Source organism: Cryptomeria japonica, chromosome 1 (genome assembly GCF_030272615.1).
Source record: "Cryptomeria japonica chromosome 1, Sugi_1.0, whole genome shotgun sequence".
NCBI lineage: Eukaryota > Viridiplantae > Streptophyta > Pinopsida > Cupressales > Cupressaceae > Cryptomeria > Cryptomeria japonica.
Window position 1 is genome coordinate 443044417 of NC_081405.1, and position 26368 is coordinate 443070784.

Genomic DNA, 26368 nt, shown 5'->3' on the forward strand with positions numbered 1-26368 from the left:
TCTATCCTCCTCTCCTCTTTCTCCATCTCTTTCTCTATCTCCATCTCTATCTTCTTTTGTATCTCTATCTCTTTACTCATCTCTCTCTTACACTTTTCCCTTCTAGTTCTCTCTCTTTCTAGCTTTATCTCTCCCTCTCTCTCTCCCTCTCACCCTATTGCAAACATAACATGAGCATGTTGGTAATGAAACTTGATTATCTTCTCGATTCAAAGGTTTTGTTATAGTCATGATTCGATCCTTGTAAGTGGATGCATAATTGATTTGAATCTTCACTTCCCCATTGAGACCTTTGTTACACAATCAACACCATGGCCTACCAATTGACCTCATATACTACACACATTTATGCAAAAAATAGACCAATTTTTTTTTCTAATTGAACTTCCATACCTCTTCGACATACCCATCGCACACCACCATGCATTTGCTAGTTTTATTCTAATAATTAAAAAAAAAAAAAGAAAAGTAAAGAAAATGGGCGCTATCACCAACCACTAAACATATATGCCCTTTGCCATGTTGTCAATTACATTCCCGTTTTGATTATCATTGGGATAACCCTACCATTTCCATTACTTAAACAGTAGCAAACGTTGCTGTCGAATTTATCGATTCGATCATCTTCTCGAACTCAATTATATTTCAGGAAATGAATTCAAGAAGGTACATCTTCTGGCTGTTAATTTCGATCAATGGGTTTTGCTCTTCCCTTAAATTTGTATGATATCTCAGGGTTTTTAAATTTAAGTTAAAATTCTTTGCGTTAATGTTTTGGTTGTGCAACTGCCTTCGAATTTTTGCATAATTTAGGACTAATTTATTTGTTCGAAACTTTTTAAAATTTTTCTTATCAACCTTTTTGCGAATTTTTTTCAGATCTATCAGATCTCTGTTTCTTGATGTAGAGCAAGCAATTTATTTTGCCCTATCAATAGGCGAGTTAGGGTTTGTCTACGTTTTATTTTCTTTTGGATTTTGGACTGGGGGCTAATATTTCTGGTTCATTTTTAAGAGATTGAAATTGGCCTCGTAGGTTGCAATTTCAGCTTGTTTAAGTATACCTAATCTGTATTTTCAAAATTGTAATATTTTTATGTAAAAATGGAATGCGCCCAGATTCTTTATTCTCAGTCTATTCTTATTCCTATTGACAACATATAATATGAGATGGCGAAGGCATAGTGGTAATCTTCATATAGATTTCTATGCCTTTATATCATTCACGCTATTAGATTTTCCCTATCCCTAATTGTCTCGCCTTTTCTTTGTATAGATGAACAAGAAACATCAGCATTCCGCATGATTCTTGTTTTTATGCCTTTGTGCAATATTTGTCTCGCATTCTTGCACAACCTCAGAAGCTGAGCAGATTATGCTGACAAGTTTGAATCTGGCAAACTTCTACCAACATGGTCTTGATCTACAGTCTTTTGGCATGGTTTTAAACATTTAATCATCAAGATTGACAACAACTTAGGTTCAGATGAAACTTAGTTATCTGATCGATAAACATATATATTCTGATTTCCGCACAGATGTGGAAAGGAATCTGCTGAGCATATTAAACTCAGATAAACACGTTCAAATTTATACCTCTTCTTTGTAGCTTGTGACCTGCTTTGTTTAGCCCAATTGATTTTTAGAAAATGGATAACAAAATTCGTTGTTTAGTATGTGGGTATTTAGAATTATAACATTTACTCAAATTTTTACATGTACTTAGAAAGAGGCTAGAAGGCACTGACAGAATTATCAATGAGACTAAATGAGAAAAAATTCAAAACTGTAAATGGAAGATACGGTATCCCAACCCAAAAAAGAGGTAATACAGTGAAGGTCTCAATAAGTGGGTTGAAGGCAGGATACCAAGGCACAAATAACATGAACCCTTTACCCAAAACCACTGCTACTTCACAGGAATACTTGACTTAATCTACAAATCCACAAAAATGTGCAAAAATGCCCTGAGCAGAGGGGTAATTGTAAATATCAATAGATTTTGAAAGAAAAAGCTTCCAATGCTTCAAAACCAACAATGAAGGTCTGGCAAACTAGGCTAGAGATGGTTAAACCTACAAATCAGCTCACTCTTTGCTAATGAGCTTTTTCACTGAAAACTTCTTTACCCAAAACAAGCAAAGGTATTTACTTATAGCAGGAATTTGCACTACCCTTTTCACAAACCTGCCATCATTATTTGCTGCAGTCAAAACAGACTGAGCCAGAATGGTACTCTTCCTCTTCTCTACTGTGTCAAACAATGGTGGCAAAAAAATGCCTTAAGGGAGAAGAAACAACCACCTAGCCTAGGGATGCTTGCACAGGCACATCAATTGTCTGCACAAGCAAAGGCTTGAGAGGAGCTCCATTCTCCACTGCAGCCAGAAAAGAAAAAGGCTTTTAGATCAACAGAGGACTACCTGCATGGAATCTGAGAATTTAAACCGTTATTTAACTAGAAATAACTGCCAGAAGCGTGGACTACAGACTTTTCCGCAACAGCCAACAATAAATCATAAGTCAATTTGTCATCTGGAAAGTCATTGACATGGCGGGGAGAAACCATGGTGCAGCTTGGAGCAGTGACATGTGCACGGTCCAAATTGGCCAGGGCAGTAGAACTAGACACCACACCTGCCTGCACAGTTGAGGGAACGCTGTAACAAGAGAAACCTTGGCTTCTAGGAGAGGAGACGGGCCCAGCATAAGGAGAACAGGCTCCAGGTAAAAGCACATCTGTTTCCACTTTCAAAGCCCTTAGCTCCAACGAGGAAACCTTGAAAGGGTATGCAGGATGAGAAGCGGAGGAATTGTGGGGAGTGAGAGCCATGTTTCTTTTTCCTTTAGCAGTCATACAGATGTTTCAAAATATTAGGAAGGTCTGCGAAAGTATTTTTCTACCTTATCTCAGTTGTTGCTACTTGCTACTAGCATGTCTTATTTTTACGTCAACAATTTAAAAGAGTGGTGTGTTATGCTATTATCCAATATTTGTCATGTTGCATTTATGTTTAAGATTATTTATTTCATGTTATAAACGTATAATTCAAAATTTTGCGTAGTGGCATAGAATTTTTGTCAAACATAGCTAGCTGAAACATATGCTTTGGCTTTTGGTCCAAGCTTTTACGACTTATCACTGATTATGCCCAGTTTGTTTTCAGTGTCAAATGTGTTTGACAATTTTTCTTGTCCATACTTGAATTCATTTGGTTGCTTGTAGTTGTAGACATTGTTTATTATGCATTTCTTTCTTTTGGCTTTTTTCTTAGATTCATGGTGCTTAAAAAGACTGAAATATCATACCATTCCATCAATCTCAATGGATTCTTCAATTGTTGCTTTTTTGTTACAATTTTTTATTTTTATGATGATGTTGTGACATGTTGGCCTGGTAGGAAATTGGAGTTAATGTAGAGTTGCGACTTCAGAAATGCAGTCGAACTGCTCATGCTCTTTGGGAGTGAATGCATCAATTCTTAGATTTGAAATATTCTGTCAATCTGGACAGATTTTTTATTAATCACACAATGTTATGAATGCAAGCATATACTCAATTTCATTTATCTAAGTAATTTGTTGTGCCTTTTAGGGAATACCGTTCTAGTCGAAATGCATTGTTTGATGGAATAGAAGAAGGTGGAATCAGAGCATCTTCCTCATATGCTACTCATGAAATTGCTGAGCAAGATAATGACCATGCTATGGATGGACTTGAAGACAGAGTAACTATGCTCAAGCGGGTATTGTGGCAATTTATAGATTTTTTATGCAAGTTAGAAATTGTATTCAAAACATGCTAAAAGGAGGTCCTTTTGTCAGTAAGCGGGAAATTTTTTGTGTAAACTTAGGAAGATGTTATTGTCTGACATGTCTAGATCTTATGCCATGAGGTGAGTGGAGATTGATGTTTGTGAAAATACTTATTGCCATCAATATCTCAGCAACATGACTACATAGTTCTTCAATTACTCCTTGTGACCTATGGCTATGGGCTAGTTTAGCAATTAGGATTGAAGTTACTGTCTTGCATTTAATGCATTAGATTCAATATCTTATTAAGATGATAAAAAATGATTGGTTCAAGAAAAACCTCTTACTTTTTGTATGAGTGCAAAATCTAAACCATACATAAGCTTGATCATTTGGTTTGCAGCTAAATATCAATATACTGATGTTATTGTTTTTTAATTTGTTTTTTAAATTGAATATCGATTACAAATATCTTGGTCATACAAGCATCAACATTAGATCAATACAAGCTCTTTACAAGCAAACAAATTAGAGACCACCTATCGAAGACCAAGAGTCACTACTTAGAAATCCAATTTTATTTAGAAACCACCTCCTATGGAAGACCAAGAGTTACAACTTAGAATTCCACTTAAGATGTCCCTATGAGAAATTGGACTTGGGTGTCCATAATAAGAACCCAATGTTTTAACTTTTAACCAATTAAGCTCAACCCTTTGGATGTGTTAGTGTTACTTCTAGAATGTGTGAGAAAAAGGAAAGGTCCTTTAAAGGCCTGATACCTTGTTCTCTGAGCACCTAATTGTTCTTAGACTGCAGGGCCTTACAGCATATGATGCCATCCTGTGTTCCCTGAGTGCCCACTGTGCCTGGACTATAGGTTGCACATGTGAGTACAGACAATTATGTATAATGCATATGAACTGCAATTTAGCATTTGTTGCTAGTGTTTGTAAACCTTTATAGTCTGGTCCTATGCAGTGTCTTCTTTTTCTTTCCTAGTGCTGCCCAGAAATTTAGAAGCTTTTTTTGACGGGTGGTCATGAATTTCTTCTATTTTTAAAAATATTTTAAATTTTCAGTGAACATAATAATTTTTTTCGGATACCATTGTGGAATATTTTGCAGTTTTCTATTTCTGCTTGTTTTTCACCCGTCACATAAAATTTTGAGTGAGAAATCAAAGCTGAAGTCTGGATAGAAAATGTAGAAAATATCTGGAGAGTACATATTCTTCAGCCATGTGGCAATAGGTTGTAAGCAGTGACTGGAATATTCCTTCTTAAACTATAGCTGGTTCTTCTTTCTAGAAGATTCCAAAATTACTATTCCCTGTTTGAAAAAGATGCATGGGGTTACTGTTGCCTTTAAAACAGAAGCAGTAGCTCCCAACATAGGACCATGATGTAATATTGGTGTATGAAGGGATTATAGAATATAATCCATTTTGAAATGGCCACGGATCTAGAAGACCTACAAGTTTCAAACTAAACATTATATGATTATAGCTATGCTTTTATTTTATATTCCTATATTCAAAGTTAATGTGACTTAGAGTTACCTGTAACTTCTAGTGGTCAAAGCGCAAGATTATGAGTGTACTTGGTAGATACAGTGGAAATTTTTGACAAATAAAATTGTTCTTGTACTATCAAAAAGTCTGAAGATTTAAAAGAAAAAGGACAAGATTTCTAGCAACTTATGTACAAAATACAATTTTCTACAAGAAATCAAAACTCTAAATTTATAAACCTAATCTGCAGGGTCACTTCGCTCACTTTACGTCACTTTGCTCTCTTTACAGTAACTAGTAAAAAATGGAAACTTGTATACTCCCAAGTTAAAACCTAATGCTTATGGACCGTGATGAGAAGTTGAACTGTTGAATCTTGGTCAGACCTTAAAGCTTCAACTTTTTCTGTTGTATCTAGTCAGCTAAATTTGTTAGCTGTGAATTTTGCTTTTTCTTTCAGTAATCAAATGTTAATATAGATGGGTCTCATCCATAACAAGACCTGTTTGTTTGATTTGGAAGGTAAAGGTTCCGGTGCATAAAGATTCAACCACTTTGTTCTGTTTGATTGTGTCTTGGGCATAATTATTTTTAATATAAAATGACATGTCATGGAAAAATTGGAAATTTTTGTCAATTAAAAAACAGATTTAGAATGGGAAAAACATGACAAGACATGGCAAGTCAAACAAAAATGCAATATTCATAATAATGGCAAAATAATTAGTCGTGCTATTTAATGTTAAATATAGTGCATAGAAATCAAAATAAACATATAACATGTTTGAATATAAAAACTATGAAGAACATGTCTGTGAGCAGGTCAGCAGTTTTGAGATGTTTCGATTTTTATTTCATTAAAGTTCTAAAATCAAATCCCAACAAAAGTTTGGCTTCTTTTTTTTTTTTAACTGAAAAATTACTACATTTTTTGAATAAATCACAATTTTTGATTGGATGCTTTTAAAATGCACTTTTTTGATACATGACTTTTTTTTGGAATAAGAGAAGTCATGTTTGAGCAGGTAATATCTAGATTTGATTACCATGTTATTTAATGTGCCGTAATACTAATTGCTAATGTTCTTTGGCTGTGTAATGCTACTAGGGTCTCATGGTAGTGCTCAAACATATTGAATTACTCATATAACTAGAAGATTGCAGGTTTTAATCAATACAAAACTAGCAAAATATCAAGCTAATGAATGATCATACCAAATCACTGTTTGCAAAAAGGCGAGAGCTCTTTGACACAAATATTGTGGAGAAATATCCTTTCTGTGCCTTTTATTGATAAATGTTAATTATTCTTATGCCTTTTATTGATAAGTGCTACCCACGGATTTGGGCCACAGCCTGACCTGGAAACTTGCACTGTATTGGTCAGTTTCCAAGATACTAAATATAAGGAATTAATTCAGTTTGCAGGGATTTATGGAGTTTGATTGGTTCTGGGAAGAATTTTTCTTTTCAAGGTTCAAGTAAGTAATTCTGGTAAATAACTTGCCTTGCTTGGCTAATTTTTTGACTATAGGACAATGATATAGTGGGTGTGATGGATGTCCCTTTTACTTTTTAGGTCTGTCATGTGGTACAACTCAACAAGATAACCAGCAATTACTTTTGTGGAGCCATATGATGCTTACAGCTTTGGTTACAAAATATAGTTTTTCTGCTTTTAGAGCTGTAAAAGTTGCTGATCTTGAACCTTGCTTTCTGTTTGTGGATGTCATAGGCTTTCAAAAACAGAACATGCTGTAAAAATTTTCAGAAGGCAGTATACGATGATTTCTGTTCATGACAGCTCCAAGTTGAAAATTGGCTGTTATAGTATATATTAAAATCCCAATTCTGCAAGATGATGCTAATTGCTGCTGTGCTGCATTAAACTTGGGTTACGTTCTAGGGCTTACATAGATTCACTCCACTGTTATGATGGACATTGTAGGAGTCTAAATACAATTCTGTTCTTGGCTGGTAGAAGGTGGAAAATGCGATATCTTGGAAAATCTTTATCCCAACAACTCTTGCTTGTCCATGTAGATAGATCCATGGTGAGAGGGAATGAGGGGTGTGTAAGTGTCCTCCTTCTGATTCAGTTCTGAAACAGAACAGCCAATTGGACCAATTCAAATTGAAACAAGTTGAACAATTTTTTTTTTTCAGAATAGATATTCATGGTAACAGTTCTCAGGTAGATTGCACAGAGTTCAAATCATTCAGTTTTCCCAGTGCTCTGTTTTGTTTTGTTTTTTAAAAGATGGCTTAGATTGAATATAGTTTTACAGCTGCAAACCTTAAGCCCACACAAACATGCATTCTTTGGAGTCTTGTAGCAACAAATCGCAAGCTTAAGTCTTGGTTTTCAAACTGTCTGGGGCTAGGACATCTGGCATGATATCTCAGTGAACAAAGGCCACACATCTCAATCCTAGACACCCTGAATTTGAAGTATTTTACAGTTTACCTTTTAAAATACTGTGACCTTGGAGTGTTGGTGATCTGATAAACACAGGGTAACTTAAAAATAATTGTGGTCAACTTAAGGTCAAACTGAGAAGCCTGAGACTATTAAAGGCAATTAATTAAGCCCTAACTTGGGAACTTAAATATATGGCTAACACTAAATTGACATAGTGCTCGAGAACTGATAAACAGAGTTAGCAAAAGTAACTTGGGTGTGGAAGCTGGCTAATCATGTGTATCTCAGAAGAAACAAACTTTTAAGGCACTAAAAAGCCCTGATGTACAAGAGCCCATTATCACGTGTTGCGATCCTGGGAACTCAATCCTCTGCTTACATGAAGGATGAAACTTCAAAATTCCAACAAGAATGTCTGAGGACCATTCAACTGTGGTTACTGAGCTTAACCATAATCAGGCTAAAGTTTATTTATATCAAAATATGCTTGGGTCTTGAACAACTTAAGCAAAGAGAAACGTTACAAACAAAGCTGAGCCTGAGCAAAGAAAGGAAACATATCTGGAACATTACGTGTTAAATCTTAAGGCTTGGTCATCAAAGAAACTGACTCTGGGATTCTGACATCTGTCATGATTGCGTCATCTTGGGGATTCAGAGATAAAGCTTAAGAAACTACATGTGACGAAAGCCAGAGGAACTGCCATAACTTAAAAAAAACCCAGGTACACCTGAGATAGGTTAGACAGCTTTAAGATACTACACTTAAGAGTCTCAGGGAAACTTACGTACTATGCCACCTTAACAAAAACACAAAAGAAACTCAAGTTGGAGTTAGAGTGCAAAACCCTTACGAAAAAGAAAGTATTGTAACCTAAGACAACACGGATTACAGCCACTAGAACATCCCTTGGGAATTCATAACATCACTGCTTTGTAACTGACAAAGATCGAGTACTTGAATCTCCTGGATTATGACACTTACCACAAAGAGCCCAAGGAATTGAATCTCCCAGATTATGACACTTGCCCCAATCTCAGAGGCCTTGACTTTTGGGCTTCGTACTTTTATTTTAAGTAACATAGAATCATGGGAACCCGAAGAATGATGTCCTGGAATCATGGCACGTATAAAATGCTTGGGGTTTCTCTGGTTTCTGCTTCAGTTGGTGGAAACGTAGGCATTTAAATGGACATAGCTCAGTTAACAGAGATACTTAAGGCCAATGACTATCATTTTTCAATTCACCACAAACAAAAATAGAGTTAACAAAATAATATTCCATGCCAATTACCTTAAGACTTTAATTATCATTCAAAACCTTGCCGTTACATGCAAGCAGTAACCGTGTTTAATTAACCGCAGTAGCAGATTTTCATATTTCTTCACTCTCGAGTCTTAAGTAAATATCACAGAACCTGCTGTACAGTATTTAGGGCTATAATGGCAATTTAACTAAAAATCTTCCAAAACCATACTGAGGCTATCAATATTCCAAATGAATTATTTTCAAACCCCAATAAACAGTTCAAAGGGGTTGAGATTAATTGATTAAAATGTTGGATTTTCATTGTGGAGACCCAAGTTCAATTTCCCAAAGGGACATCTAAATTAGAATTCTAAGTTGTCACTCTTGGTCTTCCATTGATGGCTTCTAATATGGAGGTGGTTTCTAAATAAAAGTGGATTTCTAAGTAGTGACTCTTGGTCTTCCACAGGTTATTTCTGATGTGTTTGCTTGTAATGAGCTTGTATTGGTCTCATATTGATTCTTGTATGAGCAAGAATTTATAATCGATATTAAAAAAAACACCCAATAAACAAAGCAGGTGCATAATGTTTCCCTCAATAAATCTGGTACAATAATTATCTCAAATTATTCTTTTATTCATATAATAGATGAACACTTGGAGTTGCAAACAAATATATTTCTAGAAATTATATTACATACAAAGCAAAACAGAGCCGGACTGCTGCAAAATTACATCATCATTTATTACTGTAACTCTTTTTCATAGGTCTAACATGTTTTCCAATAAATATATAACAATATACTCTAACCATTATCCTCTGCATCAATCTGTTTCCAAGAAATCTATAAGAATATACTCCATTATCGTCTGCTTCAATCTGTTCAGCAGGTGTTTTTTCCAGCTTGCCAATGTAGAGCACTCCATAGGCGGCCCTTTCCACTCCTCAACCATCAGTTGATGGTCAAACACATTGGAAACTTGGAACTGATAGAATACAGTTAGATTGCCATGAGCAGATTGGATGGGCTAGCTAATGTAAGGGCAGCTTTTTAGTAGCATTAGACATGAATAAACTATATTTTTAGTTCTTTTGCCTCACAACCATAGAGAAAGAAAGAAGTTAAATTAATGTTCATGAATGACCAAATTAGGCTGATTGTAAAATTGTGACTCAAACTTTGACAATGCCGCTGTGTACACATGTTTGTTGAAATTCATATCCATGTATAATCGTAGGCTTAGATTGAAATCTGGAAAAAATGATACCGTCTTCATGATAGTCCCTTACGTAGCATTCAAACTTCATTTGAGCTTCTCCTGCAGTATTGCTTATTCGGCGATATATGTTAATCAAACTCCTCAAATGCCCACCTCTTTAATATGCCTATGCAATTATAAGGCACAAACTCATATATTACCTAAATAAAATGAAATGAAGACAGATTTTTGAAAAAAACATATTTTGCATAAAACTATATAATTTACTATACATTTAGAGCCACAATTTTCATTGCATGAATGCTAGAGAGTGCTCTTTCTAGCACGTAAACTATTCAGACAGCATTGATGGCTGCTCAAGCCTGTTGATGCTGTCATCTCTCTTGTATGTTAACTTCCATAAATTTCCCATAAAATGAACATAATTGTTGGCAACTTCAAATTTAGAGCCACAAATAATATTTGCATGCAAATCAGTCCCATTGAATAAGTGACTGCTTGAACTCATTGATGCTGTCATTTCTTTCATACATCAATTCTGAAATTAGCATATGGCTTGTCTGTAAGTAAACAAGATTCCATATGGAGGAGCAATTTTTGAAATTAAGCTTCATCATATTTGTGCTCATGCTCAGAATTTGAGTGTAATCCTCCCTAATAACCACATTTTGCCTAGAAATTAATTTACCTATGCAATCTGCATAATCACTAGGCTTGTTAAGTCACTTTTGCTGGACTAACCAACTGAATAATAGTCTTGAGATGCTTTATATCTTCACTGTTTTGCAAGCTGAGACATGAAAGAAAATGTTAGAGTTGTGCTTGCTTCAGGAAAAGCTTTCTTAGCACCATTATGACGCTCTCAATGCTCGAGGCTTGTGGGTATGCACTTTAAAGTATATCAACTTCTTGGTGAGTAGTCCTCAGTTGTTCATTGTACTTGACTGGTCCATAGGACACATTGACATATATTAGCCCCTTTCTATGTATATCTTGTAGTTTTGTAGGCATGTAATTTAAGTTAAATTAACTACTTAAGAGAGTAATCCTGAAATGTTTAGATAGCTTTGACACTATAAAATTCTGTTGCTGTGGATATCAATAATTGTATCTGACTTAATAAGCTGGTGAATATATGGGAAAGAGCTCTTAGTTGAAAATGTTGTTTCATAGCATCACTAAGCTATTTTTAGTGTTATGTTTGCAACAGCTCATCCAAAATGGAAATGTGAATTTCTTGATGTTTAAATAGAACATGTGGTTTGCAATTCTATATTTGATTCTATAATGAAAGATGAACCTTTTCATGGTTGACCATAAGGACCTTTTTTCTGTGCTTTTTCTCTCTTAGCATCAGTCCAATTGTTCTTTGGCTATTAATACTTCTGCTCAATCCCATTACGTTTAGTGTCAATTAATAATCAATACCCTTTCAAGCTTCTCTGCTTTGAAATTGCTGTTAACATAATTCATGTTGAGAATCTTGAGTACTGATGGTAAGGATATATTAGAGGAATATGATAGTTTGACGACAATCTTCTGAAATGTTGATAGGATAGTTTCTGTTTTCAATGAATGCTTTAGATGGGAATGTCTAAATTCAGCTGTCTACATGTATGATATAGAATTATTTGGTTATCATATGCAGCATTTGCAAGAATCATGCAAATGAGTTAATATTTCAAGTCATTGGTACCCGTACAATGATAGTGTCCATATAGCATCTCATAATTTGAATGACAACTTTTTTGAATAAACAAAGCATCTATTTTCAATATTAAGTAGAGATATACATATTTAAGCTAATTTTCTTCTGTGTTTTACCTTTCAGCAAAAATTTTCTTCTTACATCATGGTTCACTGTGGCAGTACTTTGACGTTCATAATAATTAACTTTTGAAATACTGTGCACCTTTTAATCAGTTGACAGCTGACATTCATGAGGAAGTTGATGGCCAAAATCGGTCGTTGGATCGCATGGTACTTTAACCTTTTACTACTGTATGTCTGAAGTGAAGTGATTATATTATTTGTTAAAATCTATTATATGTCAAGGATGTCTTTGTAAGTTGAAGTTTGGAACTAGAAATTTACTGAAAAGTAATGATTAATGTCATAGGGCAACGATATGGATGCATCAAGAGGGATTCTATCTGGAACCATGGATCGATTTAAGAGAGTGGGTGTTTTTTGATCTCTATGCAATATTTTAGAAAATCGTAGTTACAGAAGGTTTCTAATGAATTAATCTTGAAGCTTAAAATTTTTCTCTTATCTGCAGGTTTTCGAGACAAAGTCAAGTCGAAACATGGTTACTTTGGTGACATCATTTGTGGTGCTGTTTCTTCTGATATATTACTTGACAAAGTGATCATATATTCCAAAATGTAAATCATTCGTCAATCTCTAAATTGTCATGTATTACCTGATATTTCTATCTGTTGGACTAACTGTAATTGTCACATTCTGGATGTTTGCCTCTAGGTAGGATAATTACTGGTCTATGCATGTTTTCATAGCAGTGAGCAATATCATCTCCAAACAAAGTATGGTGATGTTTTATATGTTTTGGAGAGAGTGTCATAACCCTGGTCTGCTTTTGCACACAACTATACTATTGTAACGAACAATATTATGGCTCTAAACAATATTTAGATACATGGATCTCTTGTTTGTATTAACAGCCTTCTGTAATATCGTGAAGGGCTTGATAATGAAATTGTATAAGTTTTTGCAGTCAATCTGCTGTTATTTCATTAAAATTTTCCATACATCTTTTCTAGCTAGCGGCATTATAAAGTTAGTGTTCTTGAGGGATTTACCTCCCCAGATTAGAAGCTGTTTGTTTGCAGCATTTCATTTGATTTTTTATTACAGTGCTATCATTATACCTGGTTTGTCATACCTTTCCAGTTCATCTTAATTTAAAAGTTACACTTGTCAGTTCCCGTCAAAACAATGTCAAAGAAACTATAAAACAATATTGGCATACCTTCTATGTTTGCATTGTGATAACTGCATTGGCAATGTAGATAACTGGGGTTTTATTTTCAATTTATTGATTAAGTTAGATATAGGAAGCTAGTATGGAATATTAGAAGTATAAATTGGAGGTATATTCTTTTACTGCTATGCAAGCCGAAGAATGCTAATGGAGTTGGAGTATATGAAGTTATGTAGTAAGCACAAGGAAGTACAACAGTTTGTTGAATAATAATAAACAAGCACTTTAGAATTACAAGATTCTCATTGGTTTATTAAGAATTGGTTTGTGCTATGTATCCATTCATGACTAAAGAGAGCCGGAGTTGCTTATAAATGTACGACAAGTAGTTGTTTATACTGTCCTGTTTTTAAATTCCTCTTAAACTTAGTTCAGGGCAGACCTTTCTAATTCTGATGGTTCACAGTTTCATCCATGTTATAATGTGAATTGAGGAGATTTGATTCATTACCAGATTGTATTTTATCCATAAAGAACATATTTGCCATTTGAGATTTGGAAAAAGTGGCAAGTTGTTGTGGGCTGTGTGTGTTTTGGAATCACTTGGGGATATAATATGTATTACATAGTCTAGAATTTCGATCGGTGCAATGAACATGTTTTCATTGGACATCAGTTGTGCCTTTTAATGGTGATCTATTGATAATTTGATAATCTCAATAATCTCTTAAGCACGCTGTAGGATCAAGTGACACTAATATCCACCTTTCTTGGGTTGGAAACTTTTATGTTTGCAAAGGGGTTCCGATTGAGAAAACTTTTAAAGCATTCGGTCTTAGATCTTGGACTAGTCTTATTCGTATGCACATAATTAGTATATTTGTGACATAGAGTGACGATCAATTGCATTAAAAAATATAGCCGGCGAATTTTGTAAAATATAAGAATTGCTTCAAGCATTTTTCTCTTGAGAACCGAAAAGAAATAGCGAGGCATAGGAAGTACATATCGAATGAGTATGGATTGTGGTATCATGCTTGCGACGAGAACTTTTAGAGCTCTTCTATTACAGGAGAGAACTAGATAGAGAGGAAATAAAATAAAATAATACCATTCAGGGTGATAGAAAAATAAGTGATGCCACTGATCCTTTTGTAATGTTCCAGAATGATTTGCTTCTGCATTGCTAAGAGTATATGGAGTTCCTTCAACGGCTTTCCTGAGACCAACCAAGCATTCTATACGGTAATGTATGTAATTGGAAATGCAATTAATATACTGCACTTGTGAAAACTGGTAATCAGAGGAATGTTGAAAGGGATTGATGAAATTCCGAGAAGTTAATTATGATTGATATAAGCAGTGATGGGGTGCACCACTATATGCTAAGAGGCAAGGTATTGAGCTGAGAATTCAGCATATGGTTCTCAGGTTTGGAAAGAGTGTCAAGTCTTGTCAACCATTTGCATATTTTTTTGCTTATTGTACTAATAAATAACAATTAATTTTCAACACATAAATTTAATTGATATTTGAGTATTCGTTTAGAGACATAATGAACGTGGTTATAATTTACTATTGAAGACGGTCTATTTCTTGTATGTAATATAATGTGAAGATAACATATCATGTAAGCCTTGGTACAAATTTGAGACAATATAGGAGTGAAAATATATAAAATAGAAAAAATGACAATACATATTATAAAGAATTTGAGGCTAAAATGAGTGAACACCTAATAACAAAGATGACAATGCATATTATAAAAAAAACTTCGATCTGCTAATCTAGTGTCACTCAGGGTAGCTCTAAGAGAAGTATTTAGAAAGACTACCAAAAATCTTGGACTCTATATGGTAGTATGTTTTAAGGTGTGTATGAAGTAAAGTAGATATTTAGCCCACTATATTTTCCCACTCCTATTGTAAGGCTAAAGACATGCTTGTGTAAAGTGCTGAAGCTTTAGAAGTGTTGGTATGCGGTGATAGATCACACTACTAGGTTTAAATTTTAGTGATTTTGTCAGTTGCTTTTTTTATCAAATTAATTAATGGGGAATGTAGGTAGGAAATCCCTTCTTGCAAAATTTGGGGTGCAGGATTCTCCCATGGGGTCGGGGGTGGCTCCATGGTAGGGGTATGGAAGCAATATGGAAGCAATGCTCCTAGTGGGGGTTGTTGTGGGTAGCACTCTTGAAGCAAAGATTGTTCATTTTTAATAAAGGAGTTGGCTATTGTTTTGGTATGCAAACCATCATGGCTATAGAATGTGAAAGATCATTAGCTTGTAATTCTCTCATTGTTAGATAATTAAAAGAAAGTGGATGGCTGTTTTTCTACAGATGTAGTCTGCATTGGGTGAACCACATTAAGTTTGTGTGTTATTGTGAATTGTTATTTTTCCCTCTTTTATTTTGTATTACATTTAATATTGTCTATTGTTTCAGTCTGCCTAAACCCTAGCAAATGGTATTAGAGCCGTGTATTTCAGTCATTTGACGAGTTTAGATTTAAGTGGGAGGAATGGTGGAAGAAGGCAAGTTTAAAGTTGGAAAGTTCAATAGTAAAAAATGTTAGCTATGGAATATGCAAATGAAAGATTATAACAAAAGGATATTTTCTTGTTGTTGGGTGGAAAAGCAAAAAAGCCAACGAATATGACAAATCCAAAAAGGGGGGTTTTCGATATAAAGACACTAGGAATAATATGACTATGCTTGATAGTGTCAATGAGTTTCAACATATCAAAAACAACAATGGACTTAATGTTGGCATTGGACAAACTATACGAAAAACCTTGAGCTTCCAACAAGGTATTTCTTATGAAACACCAAGTTTCAACATATCAAAAACAACAATGGACTTAATGTTGGCATTGGACAAACTATAAGAAAAACCTTGAGCTTCCAACAAGGTATTTCTTATGAAACACCAAATTAATATGAAGATGTCAAAAGATGGGTCTATTGTTGATCATTGAAATGAGTTTAAAATGGTCACTAGTTAGTTAACTTATGCAAAAGTAACTTTTGATGATGAGGTTAGGGCTTTCTTGATTTTGTGCTCATTGTCAAAAAACCAAAATAATTTGGTCATGGTTATATGTAATTATGTCTTTGGTTAAAACTTTTTAAAGTTTAATGATGATGTTGGTGTCATCCTTAGCGAGGAAATGCGATGGAAAAACATAGGTGAGACATTAGGTAATGGTTTGACTATTGAGATCAGGGGAAGAAAGAGGTACAGAGGAAAGAGCCCAACAAATTGTGAGAAATCTAACAAGGGCAGATCCAAATCTAGAGTAAGGTTGGAATGGGCATTGTGGGAAGAAAGCACACTTGAAGAAAGATTGTTAGTCCCGAAAGAGAAAATAAGGGGATGGACAATAAGAAAATAACAAGGAAGCAAATTGAGTAGGTGATGGGTTGGAAGATGCTTTAATTCTTTCTTTAGATAATATTATTGATTCTCGAGTGTGAGATTTAGGGGCTTCATTTCATGCCACACCCCATATGAAATATTTTCTAGACTATGTTTAAGGTGATTTTGGATAGGTTTATTTGGGTGATGATGAACCATGCAAGATTATTGGGAAGGGTAAGATATAGATAAAATTACCAAATGGAAACCAAAGGTTGCTAAAAGAGGTGAGACATGTTCTTGATTTGAGAAGAAATTTAATTTCAGTAAGACAACTAAGAAATGAAGGTTGTATAGTTACATTTACAAACAATTCTTAGAAAGTCACTAAAGGCTCCTTGATAGTAGCAAAAGGAGAGATGCCAGGTACATTGTATTTATGTATTAGTAATTATGGTTTTTCTATTAGCTTCCATAGGAATAGATACAACAATATGGCACAATAGGCTTGTGCACATGAGTGAGAAGGGGATAAAAATTCCCCATTTAGAGTGTTTTAGATCAGATAATGGAGGTGAATACTGCAACAAAGAGTTTGATAGTTACTATCCATGCCATGTGATTCGTAGAAAAAAGATAGTTTCAAGAACACCACAAAAAAATGGTCTATCTGAAAGATGAATAGAATAATTATGGAGCATGCAAAGAGTATGAGATTATATGTAGGATTGTCATTGCAATTTTGAGCATATGTTGTGGATACTGCTATTTACTTAATAAACAAAAGGCCTTCAAGTTCCTTTGATTGTGCTATTCTAGAGGAGGCATGGATTGGTAAAAAGGTAAAGCACTCATTTCTAAAAACTTTCGGTTGTGAAGCATTTGTCCATATTGACATAGAAAATAGAACAAAGCTTGAGGCAAAATCCAAGAAATGTACTTTTATTGGATATGGAGTTAATGGTTTTGGTTTATCGTTTATGGGACCATGAAGATCACAAAATCATTAGGAGTAGAGGTGTCATATTGAATGAGGTCATATACAAAGATCAATTGTAGGGAAAGACACAAGAAAAGGAAAACACAAAATATATGGTGCTTGACGAAATTCTAATAAATATAGTTTCAAAGGTGTTTGAAAATCAAAATATTCAATAAGTAGAACAACAACAAGGATCTCAAACTCTTGCAAGAAGATCTACCAGAATCAATCGATCCCGTGAATGATACTCTCCTTCATTATATTATGTATTGTTGACTGATTTTGGTGAAAAAGAAAATTTTGAAGAAGCAATGCAGGTAGAAACAAAAAAGAAGTGAGAACAAAGAATGAAAGAGATGGACCCTTTGGTACAAAACTAGACTTGTGACTTAGTTCAATACCTTGAAGGTAAAAGAGCATTTTCAAACAATTGGGTTTGAAGAACATGGACGCAAAATAAAATATAAGGCTAGAATTGTGGTAAAAGGTTTTGTACAAAATAAAGGTATAGTTTTTGATGAAATATTTTCTCTTGTTTAAATAACTTCAATCAAAACTATTATAAGTCTTGTGGCTACAAAAGACTTGCATCTTGAACAATTAGATATAATAATAACTTTTCTCCATGGGGATATGGAGGAAGGGATTTAAGTGTAGCAACCATAGGGATATGAGGTCAATAGTAAGGAGGACTTAGTGTGCAGGTTAAAGAATAGCTTGTATAGCTTGAAGCAAACACCTTGGAACAATCTATTTGAAATTTGATATATTTATGGCTGAACTAGGTTATAATAGATGTCATTATGATCATTGTATTTATTTTAAGAGATTGGATAATGGTCTAGCTATAATATCTTCTTATTATATGATGATGACATTCTTATTGTTGGATCTAATATGCTGCATATAAATGGCCTTAAGTAGAAATTAGAAAATTCATTTGTTATGAAGGATTTGGGCGCAACAAAACAAATCCTTGGCATTAGAATAATAGGAGACAAGAAAAGTTTCCATATTTATTAACATTGTCTCAAAATGAGTACATAGAGGTGTTGAAAAGATTTCAGATGCAAGATGCAAAAGCAATTAGTACCCCTTTGCCTAGTCATTTTAAATTGACTAAGGAGATGTGTCCCAAGAAACAAGAGTAGATGGACAACATGTCCAAGGTTCCATGGTCTTAACAATTGGTAGCTTGATGTATGCCATGGTGTGTAAAAGGCCAGATATTTTGCATGTAGTGGGAGTTGTGAGTAGGTATATGAACAATCTTAGAAAAGAGCATTAGAATGTAGTAAAGGGGATTCTTAGGTATTTGAGAGGTACTACTACTCAAGCATTATGTTTTGGAGGTTCTAACTCTACTTTATTAGGATACGATGATTCAAATTTAGCAAGTGATATTGATAGTAGAAGGAGCACCACATGGTAAGTGTTTAATGTAGGTGGAACAATAGTTAGTTGGATTTCATGATTGCAAATAGTTGTTGCACTTTTTGCAATAGAAGCAGAGTATGTTGTTACTATAGAGGCCAATAAAGAGATAATTTGGATACCAAGGTTTATGGAGGAATTGAGAAAGCAACAAGAGAATAATAGGTTGTACAATTATAGTCAAAATGCCATTCATCTTGTAAAGAACTCGACCCTTCATTCTATGATTAAACATATACAACTTATTCTTTTCATATGTTCAGTTTTAAAGGATGAACAATTGAAGCTGGAAAAGATACACACTAGCCAAAATCCTATAGATATGTTAACCAAGAGAGTAACTCAAGAGAAATTAATTTCTTTCTCAACTTCTATTGGCCTTCAAGAATAATAATAGTGGAAATGAGAAACAAGCCAAGTCTAGGTGCATCAATCTGGTGGGAGCTATAGGTATAGTAGCATTGCTATACAATTAGTTTTCAAGTGGAGGATCTTTCGGTGTGGATCTTGATTAGTCTCCAAGTGGAAGATTGTTGGTATGTGGCTGCCGATCTTATTGCTAGGCTTAAATTTTAGTGACTTTGTCAGCTAAGTTTTTCCCCAAATCAATTAATGGGGGAATGCAAGGGGGTAGGATCCACCCAGTAGGGGTTTGGGCGCAACACCCCCAATGGGGGCTCAAGGGTAGCACCCCTGAAGAAAAAATTGCCCATTACTTAATAAAGGAACTGACTTTTATTTTTGTATGTAAACCAACCTATGTAAACCACCAAAAAGGCTTGATAAATAGGTGGTTGTAGAATGTGAAAGATCATCATGTTATAATTTGCTCTTTGCTGGTTAATAAAAGGAAAGTGGACTAATGTTTCTTTGTGGATGTAGCCCACATTGGGTGAATCACATTAAATCTGTGTTATTGTGAATTGTTATTTTCGCCTATTTTATTTTTATATTATATTTAAGATTATTTATTGCTTCAATCTGCCTAAACCCTAACAAGAAGAGGGGTATAAGAGAAAATATTGTGGATGGTCTATGAAACAATAAAAAATCCCATTTGTAAGTTTTAGCGTGCTAAACAAGCAGGAAGGATGAGCAATATTTAGAGGGACCGCTGAAGATGTGGGTTGTACTATGGTTGTTTCGATAAAATGAGTCTTTATGATAAGATTATACATCGACCAATAAAGGACACACTTGGACATTTAAAATTGGAAAGTATAAGGATCAAGGCCCTAAAATCAACGATCCTCACTAAACCATGCCTTGACAACAAAGGCCCTTGTGGCTTTTGAGACTTGGGAGCTTAGGCAGTGCTTGCTTGTAGTATTGCGTGTCTCCAATTTTCTTTGGATTCATTGTTGAAAAGAAAGTATTTTCCTTTGAATGTTTGAAAATATATATTTTATGTTTTAGAATAGTAAGAATGTATCTACCATAGATTGCTTTGAAAACTGGGAGCTTTCATGTGTTTTTCATTGTTTATTGAAGGGCTTGAAAATGACTCCATTAATATTGAGATTTGGTTGTTAACGTGTGGATTAGGAAAATTGTGAACAATAAAAATGGGCAATTCAATAAAATTAAATTCAAAATTAATCAAATCATTCAATGAAGCATAAGATGAATGCATGAAACAATGAATATACTTTCACTCAAATGTCTCATTAAATTCCATTGTTGTTGAATATGTAGTTGATGAAATGTGGTTTCTCTACAATTGCAATAAAATCAAGATAGCACAATGATTTCAAGTTTGCTCAAATACTTAATGGTTGTAGATGAATGGAATGAGGTGAGAGAAGGTAGATTTATAGATAGTAACCATCCCTTTAAAACTTGTTTTTGTCTTAATAAAAAACGAATGGGATTTGATTGGATAGATCAATGGACAGAATTGGTTGAGATGACATGAGAGCTAAATTTATGAGATCAATTGATAACCAAATTTAGTGAAGTGATGTATGGAAGAAATTTGAAGTGTAGACTAAAAGTGAGTGCCAATTGAACTAAAAAAGTGGATGGGCATAAATGATATAAATAAATAAATAATTTAATTTAATGCACATGATAGGAAAAATAAATAGAATAATATTTTAATTTATTTTTAGAAGAAATACATTTAGAAAAAAAATTAATTATAAAATGTTTAGGGGAAATGACGAGAAATTATGAAATCATGTGTCAAAAATGCATTAGTCATTTTTAGGTGTCTACGATACACACCTTGAGTTATAGAAAAATGATTAATTTTGAATTCAAATTGTTGGGAGAGGAACTATTTTGTGAGTGTAACCATATTAGTGGGGAAATGCCAAACCTTATGCATAGGTGATATTTAGAGGTGTCAATGTATTCCTTAAACCTTTTTGAGAGTCAGTTTGAGAAATGAGCTGCTTATATTGTGTAGGTTGATAATATGCAAAAGGCATCAAGTATTTGTTAATTCCTCACTATTTAGATATTAGTAATATAAAGTGTAGAATATATTCTTGCTCATTTTTGGATATTAGAGATCTATGATGTAGTGTATTTCCTTGTTTATCATAGACATCAAATATCTAGGCTAGATCTAAGATGTATTATATTTCCTTGTTCATCTTAGATATCAAGTATCTAGGCTAGATCTAAGATGTAGTGTATTTCCTTGTTCACCTTAGACACCAGATATCTAGGCATAGCCTATCTTCTTGCTTACATTCAATATTATAGATCTAGGAGTAGAGTATTTCCCTGTTCATCTTAGATGTTAGATAAATTGGTGTAGCCTATCTTCTTACTTACCTTTGATATTAAAGGTCTAGGTGTACCGTATTTTCTTTCTCATCTTAGATATTAAATATTTGGGTGTAGCATGTTTCCAAGATTCACCATTTGGATATTTGAGAATCAAGCTTGATAACCATTCCATGCAAGCCTTAAGCTACCATTGTCATCCTTCCTCTTGGAATTATATGTGATTCCCCAAAACCTTTACAACAAGAGACATTTTGCACATAGTTGGAGAATAGAAAAAAGTAGCCAAAAAAGATAGGCTTCCACGATACAACAACCAAGTTGTCACACATAGGCTACTACGATAAAACAACCAAGTTGTCACACACGAAATGTAGCCAACAACATTTACTTCATAACAAAAAAAGGAGGTACACATTTTGCTACTAAAACATGTTAGTGAATTCAAAATCTTGGTTTGACACAATCATGATAAATAGATGAATGCAATATTACAAAATAAAATATTCATCATAGTATCACATCAAATACTTTTGAAATCCAAGTGTGTGCACATGCGTTCATTACATTTTTGGAGTATGCTTGGACTCATTATTGCAACCAAGGTATCAAACTAATAGACAATCTTACCTTCAAATGATTAGGTATATACTAGAATGTGTTTTCTTAAGTACACATTATCATCAATGACTTGGACATTGATTTTTTTTTGGATAATGAAGGTAAACAATTGCAATATGGAAATCTAAAATTAAGCATGAAAATCTTAAAGTAAGTATGATATTTCATGAAACACCATTCACATAAGTGTTCTTAACTGTAAAATAGCATAATGATTTTTAAAATTAAAATTAGCCGCATAAAAATCAACAAACCTCATGACAACATCACATTATACAATATTTATGTGAAGAAACCCTTGTGAGAAAAAAAATCCACCAAGAAGAGAGGCCGAATATTTATTATCTTCTTCAAAACAAGATTACAAAGAAACATAATTCTTTCACTTCCTTATCTTCATTTTGAAAAAGCATATGTTATTTTAAACTCTCAATGGCAACCTTAAAAAAAGATGCATTGTATTACCATCGCAAGGCTTCAATTTTTAGGAAATGTGGAAAAAGGATGCCACAATAATTTCCAAATAAGAGGTGCTCATACCATGGTAAAACATGGCACCAAAAACCCTCTACCAAAAAACAATAATTTCACTCCTTGGAATGTGTAAAGTCACTCATTTTTGCACCTCGAAAATCATCTTTACCCTCCTTTCCAAGGACCGAAATTGGGGAAACTAGCAATCACCTGCATGGAACACTAAGATACACCTTTTTTTACTATCCAAGTGTCCAAATTTGTCACATTTAATGAATTGTTGTTGCCGATGGATCCCTTCATCCCTTATGCATGCTTTTACAAACTATAGGTGGGATATTATTACACATTATTTTCCACTAACACCATAGGTGTCTAAAGACACCTTGACAAGGATGTTGAAATTAAATTTAAATAACATAAAATCTATGGAGGTTGATGGAATTTCATTGTTTTCTAGGTGTCCATAGCCTTGATAAAGATATTTTTGATTCCACACTAGACAAATTTGTGTTGCTAGCCAAACATCTATATCCTAATGAAGATTACTTGAAAACTTGATTTGTTAATTTCTTCTTATTCTTGTTTTCATTCTATTTTTTATTTTATTTCCCCTCTTTCCTTTTAACTTTCTTTATTTTCTCCTTTTGGTTTTCTTTTCAAATTGCCTTATAAAAGTTACCTCAATTTCTAAGTATTAAGGTTGACAATCACAATGACAATCAAGATTACAATTTCTTTGGAAATTCCACTTGTACTTAGGTCCAATGTCTGGCACTCCTGCTCTTGCTCTTGCTATGATTTCAAATATCTGTTGCAACGACTCTCCTCTTCTAGCTGCTCTTGCTGTGTTTAATGCCGATGCTTTCCCGCCCCTTCCTCCTCGTGTTGGAGCCATTGGTGCCCTCGCTGGTTGTGCTCCCCATGTGACACCTCCTCTTGGGTTGTGTGATTCTCCCCTTGTTGGGGTTTTGCCTTCTGTGGTGGGTGTTGTCTGTGTGGAGGGTTCGTGCCCTCCCCCACCTGTGGCTTCCCGTCCCGGGGCTACTGCTGGTGCTCCTAGTGATGCTCCTAAACCGACTGCTTTTGATGTTGTTGGCGCTATGGACCGACCCAAACCTTCTTCTACTCACAAATGTAGCTTTGCTCGTGTGGCCAGACCTGCTGCCCAACCCTCCAAGGGGGTTCGTCCTCTTCCCTGTGCCAAAACTTCCCCTGTGGTGGTTTGTGGACAGGATGTGGTGGACAACATTGGGTTTTACCAACACTGTGCTCTTGTGTGCAGATTCTCTGGGGTCTGGCCTTCACTATCGGATCTCCATCGCTGGGTGAGTGACTCTTGGAGGCCTTTGGTGGCTCACAATATTGAGCTATTTCCTTGTGCTAAAGGCTTTTTCATTGCTTCGTTTACATCTTCGCCTGATCGTGATTTGGTTTTGGACAAGTTGTGGGCTTGGGGAGTGCATTCCCTCTCTGTTAAGCCCTAGTCATCCTCTTTTAACCCTCACTGAACCACTTAATGTTGGGTTCACCTCCCAAATCTCCCTCTTCATTTTTGGGAGTACTCTTGCTATGAGGCTATCGGTAACTCTTTTGGCCGATTCTTAAAGGTTGATGATGCTACATCCTCAATGAACCACACTACCTTTGCTCGCATCCTTGTGGAAATTGACATCTCCTTGCCTCTCCCGAGGGATGTTGTTCTCATGGTGGGGGATAAGCCTTGGACACAACTGTTGGATTTTGAGGGCCTCCCCTTTTGTTGCCGAAAATGCTTCTCTACATGTCATCTTGCTTCGGACTGCTCTATTTTATGCCACAAAGGTGCTGCTACTTGGTGGAAGGACGCTACTGCTGATCACCTGACCATCCAGGCTGTTTCGGATGGCTCCTCTCAGGAGGATGAGGTGCCTTTTACTGTTGTTGATGTTGCTGTCGATGTTTTGGCCCCTTTGGTGGAATCCTCTTCTGCCCCTGTGGTTTCAACTCCTCTCACTCCATCTTCGCTGCCCCGTTCCTCTCCTACTGATGCTGCTGATTCTGCTACTGCTACCCCTCTGCAGCAACCTTTTGCTGCTCTACAACAACACTCTATTGGCACTTCTATTTGTAACCTTACGGGCTCCTCCCCGCTGGACCTATCTCTTGCTGGTCCTAAAAATTGTATCGCCTGGACTGTGGTTTGTCGTAGGCAGAAGGGGAAGTCCTCCTCGCTCCCCCAAACCCTTCCTCTTCTTTGAGTGGGTTTGCGTTGTTTTTCTTTCTCTGTTCCTTTCTAAGGGTCTGCACCCTTGTTTTTGTTGTTGTTTTGATAGTCTCTGGCTATGTTAAGGGTCAACGCCCTGGTTCACGCTGCTTTTTTAATAAAAAACAATTGATTCTAACACACTAAAAAAACATTGACATGTTCTAGTCTATAAAGTTGCAAAAAAATACTTCCAAAAGCATTTTAGATAATTTAAAATTTGATTAGAATTTCATGCATACAATTTGAAATAACTATAACTTGAACTTTCTGAATCATCATAACTGCTAAAAATAAATCACCATCAACAACTCTATTGTTAATACTCATAGTCAACCATTTTTCCAACATCAAATGTCACGATCCTCTCTTTAACAAAATTAAACCTTATTCATGAAGCTAGAAAAATAATTATATGATAATAATTAAGGGAAAGTATTTATTAAGTTAATAAGAAATTGATTTTAGTCGACATGTATAATGATAATAATGAGAATTGAAATATTGGTAATTAAATATTAGATAATGATACTTATAATAATAAATAAATAAAGATAAAATATATGAAATATAATTAAAATAAATAAATAAAACAACAATTAAATAAATAGTTAAGTGATCATTATTCTTATATTTTATTAGTTAAATAACAATCAAACCAATAATAATAGTTAAAAAAATATTTTATTTGATTTACTATTGCATAAAAATTATTTATTTTATTTAAATATTTATCCTCAATTAACTAGCGAGTTAATGTAGATAACTTCTATGGATAAAAATTAAAATCAACGTGAATAATCAAAGGATTCAACCACAAAACCCTCAAATTTACAAATAATTCTAATGTACCAATGAAGCATATAAAGTGAATGCATAAACACAATGAATATATCAAAATGCATCTTCACACAAACACTTTGCTCATCTCTATTGCTTTTTCAAGTTCTCTTTGAATGGTAGTATTGTTGTTCTCAAATTTTGCCCAAGCACATATAGTAGTATGATAGCACAAAAGCTTAAAGATTGTCATTAGAAATGTTACACATTCTGAACAACTTAGGGGGGGAGAGGGGGGGAGGGGGGGGGGGTGGGTGAATCAGTTGTATATATTAAAATGTAATACTTTTCCCACAAAAAATAGATCCTGCAACTTAAAACTTATATTACTTAACCATGAACCGATAAGAACATGAAAGATCACACACATGAAACACCAAATATGACGTGGAAAACCCAAGAAGGGAAAAACCACAAAGAATGTTAGTTCTCAATATGAAAGCACCTATTAGGGTGACACCGGTTAAGGTGATTTTTACAAAGATGGCTTACTGCCAGAATGCTCGCTACAGGTGGGCTCATTACCTGACTAAAACTGCCAGAAAAAGAAGGAGGACTCACTGCCCGAAG

General features: G+C 34.7%; 1 protein-coding gene across 4 annotated transcripts; it reads left to right on the forward strand.

Moving 5' to 3' along the window:
* The first annotated feature begins 515 nt into the window (after positions 1 to 515).
* LOC131064678 (bet1-like SNARE 1-1) lies at positions 516 to 12904 on the forward strand. Of its 4 annotated transcripts, none has more exons than XM_057998932.2 (6): positions 516 to 666; positions 3596 to 3746; positions 12087 to 12143; positions 12283 to 12342; positions 12445 to 12550; positions 12648 to 12904. In XM_057998932.2, exons 1-5 carry the CDS (start codon positions 653 to 655, stop codon positions 12532 to 12534), a joined length of 372 nt encoding a protein of 123 aa, XP_057854915.1. In that variant the 5' UTR covers positions 516 to 652; the 3' UTR covers positions 12535 to 12550; positions 12648 to 12904. The 4 variants fall into 4 exon arrangements, with proteins under 4 accessions (XP_057854915.1, XP_057854908.1, XP_057854901.1 ...); XM_057998918.1 differs by having other exon boundaries at positions 654 to 721; XM_057998925.2 differs by having other exon boundaries at positions 12445 to 12904.
* Positions 12905 to 26368: the final 13464 nt, after the last annotated feature.

Excerpts from the sequence above, each read along its gene's own strand:
- LOC131064678 (XM_057998910.1), top strand. The coding sequence starts at position 696 with ATGGGTTTTGCTCTTCCCTTAAATTT. Across the intron at positions 3,747-12,086 it reads GAGTAACTATGCTCAAGCGG|TTGACAGCTGACATTCATGA; the intron begins GTATTGTGGCAA and ends CCTTTTAATCAG. Across the intron at positions 12,144-12,282 it reads ATCGGTCGTTGGATCGCATG|GGCAACGATATGGATGCATC; the intron begins GTACTTTAACCT and ends TTAATGTCATAG.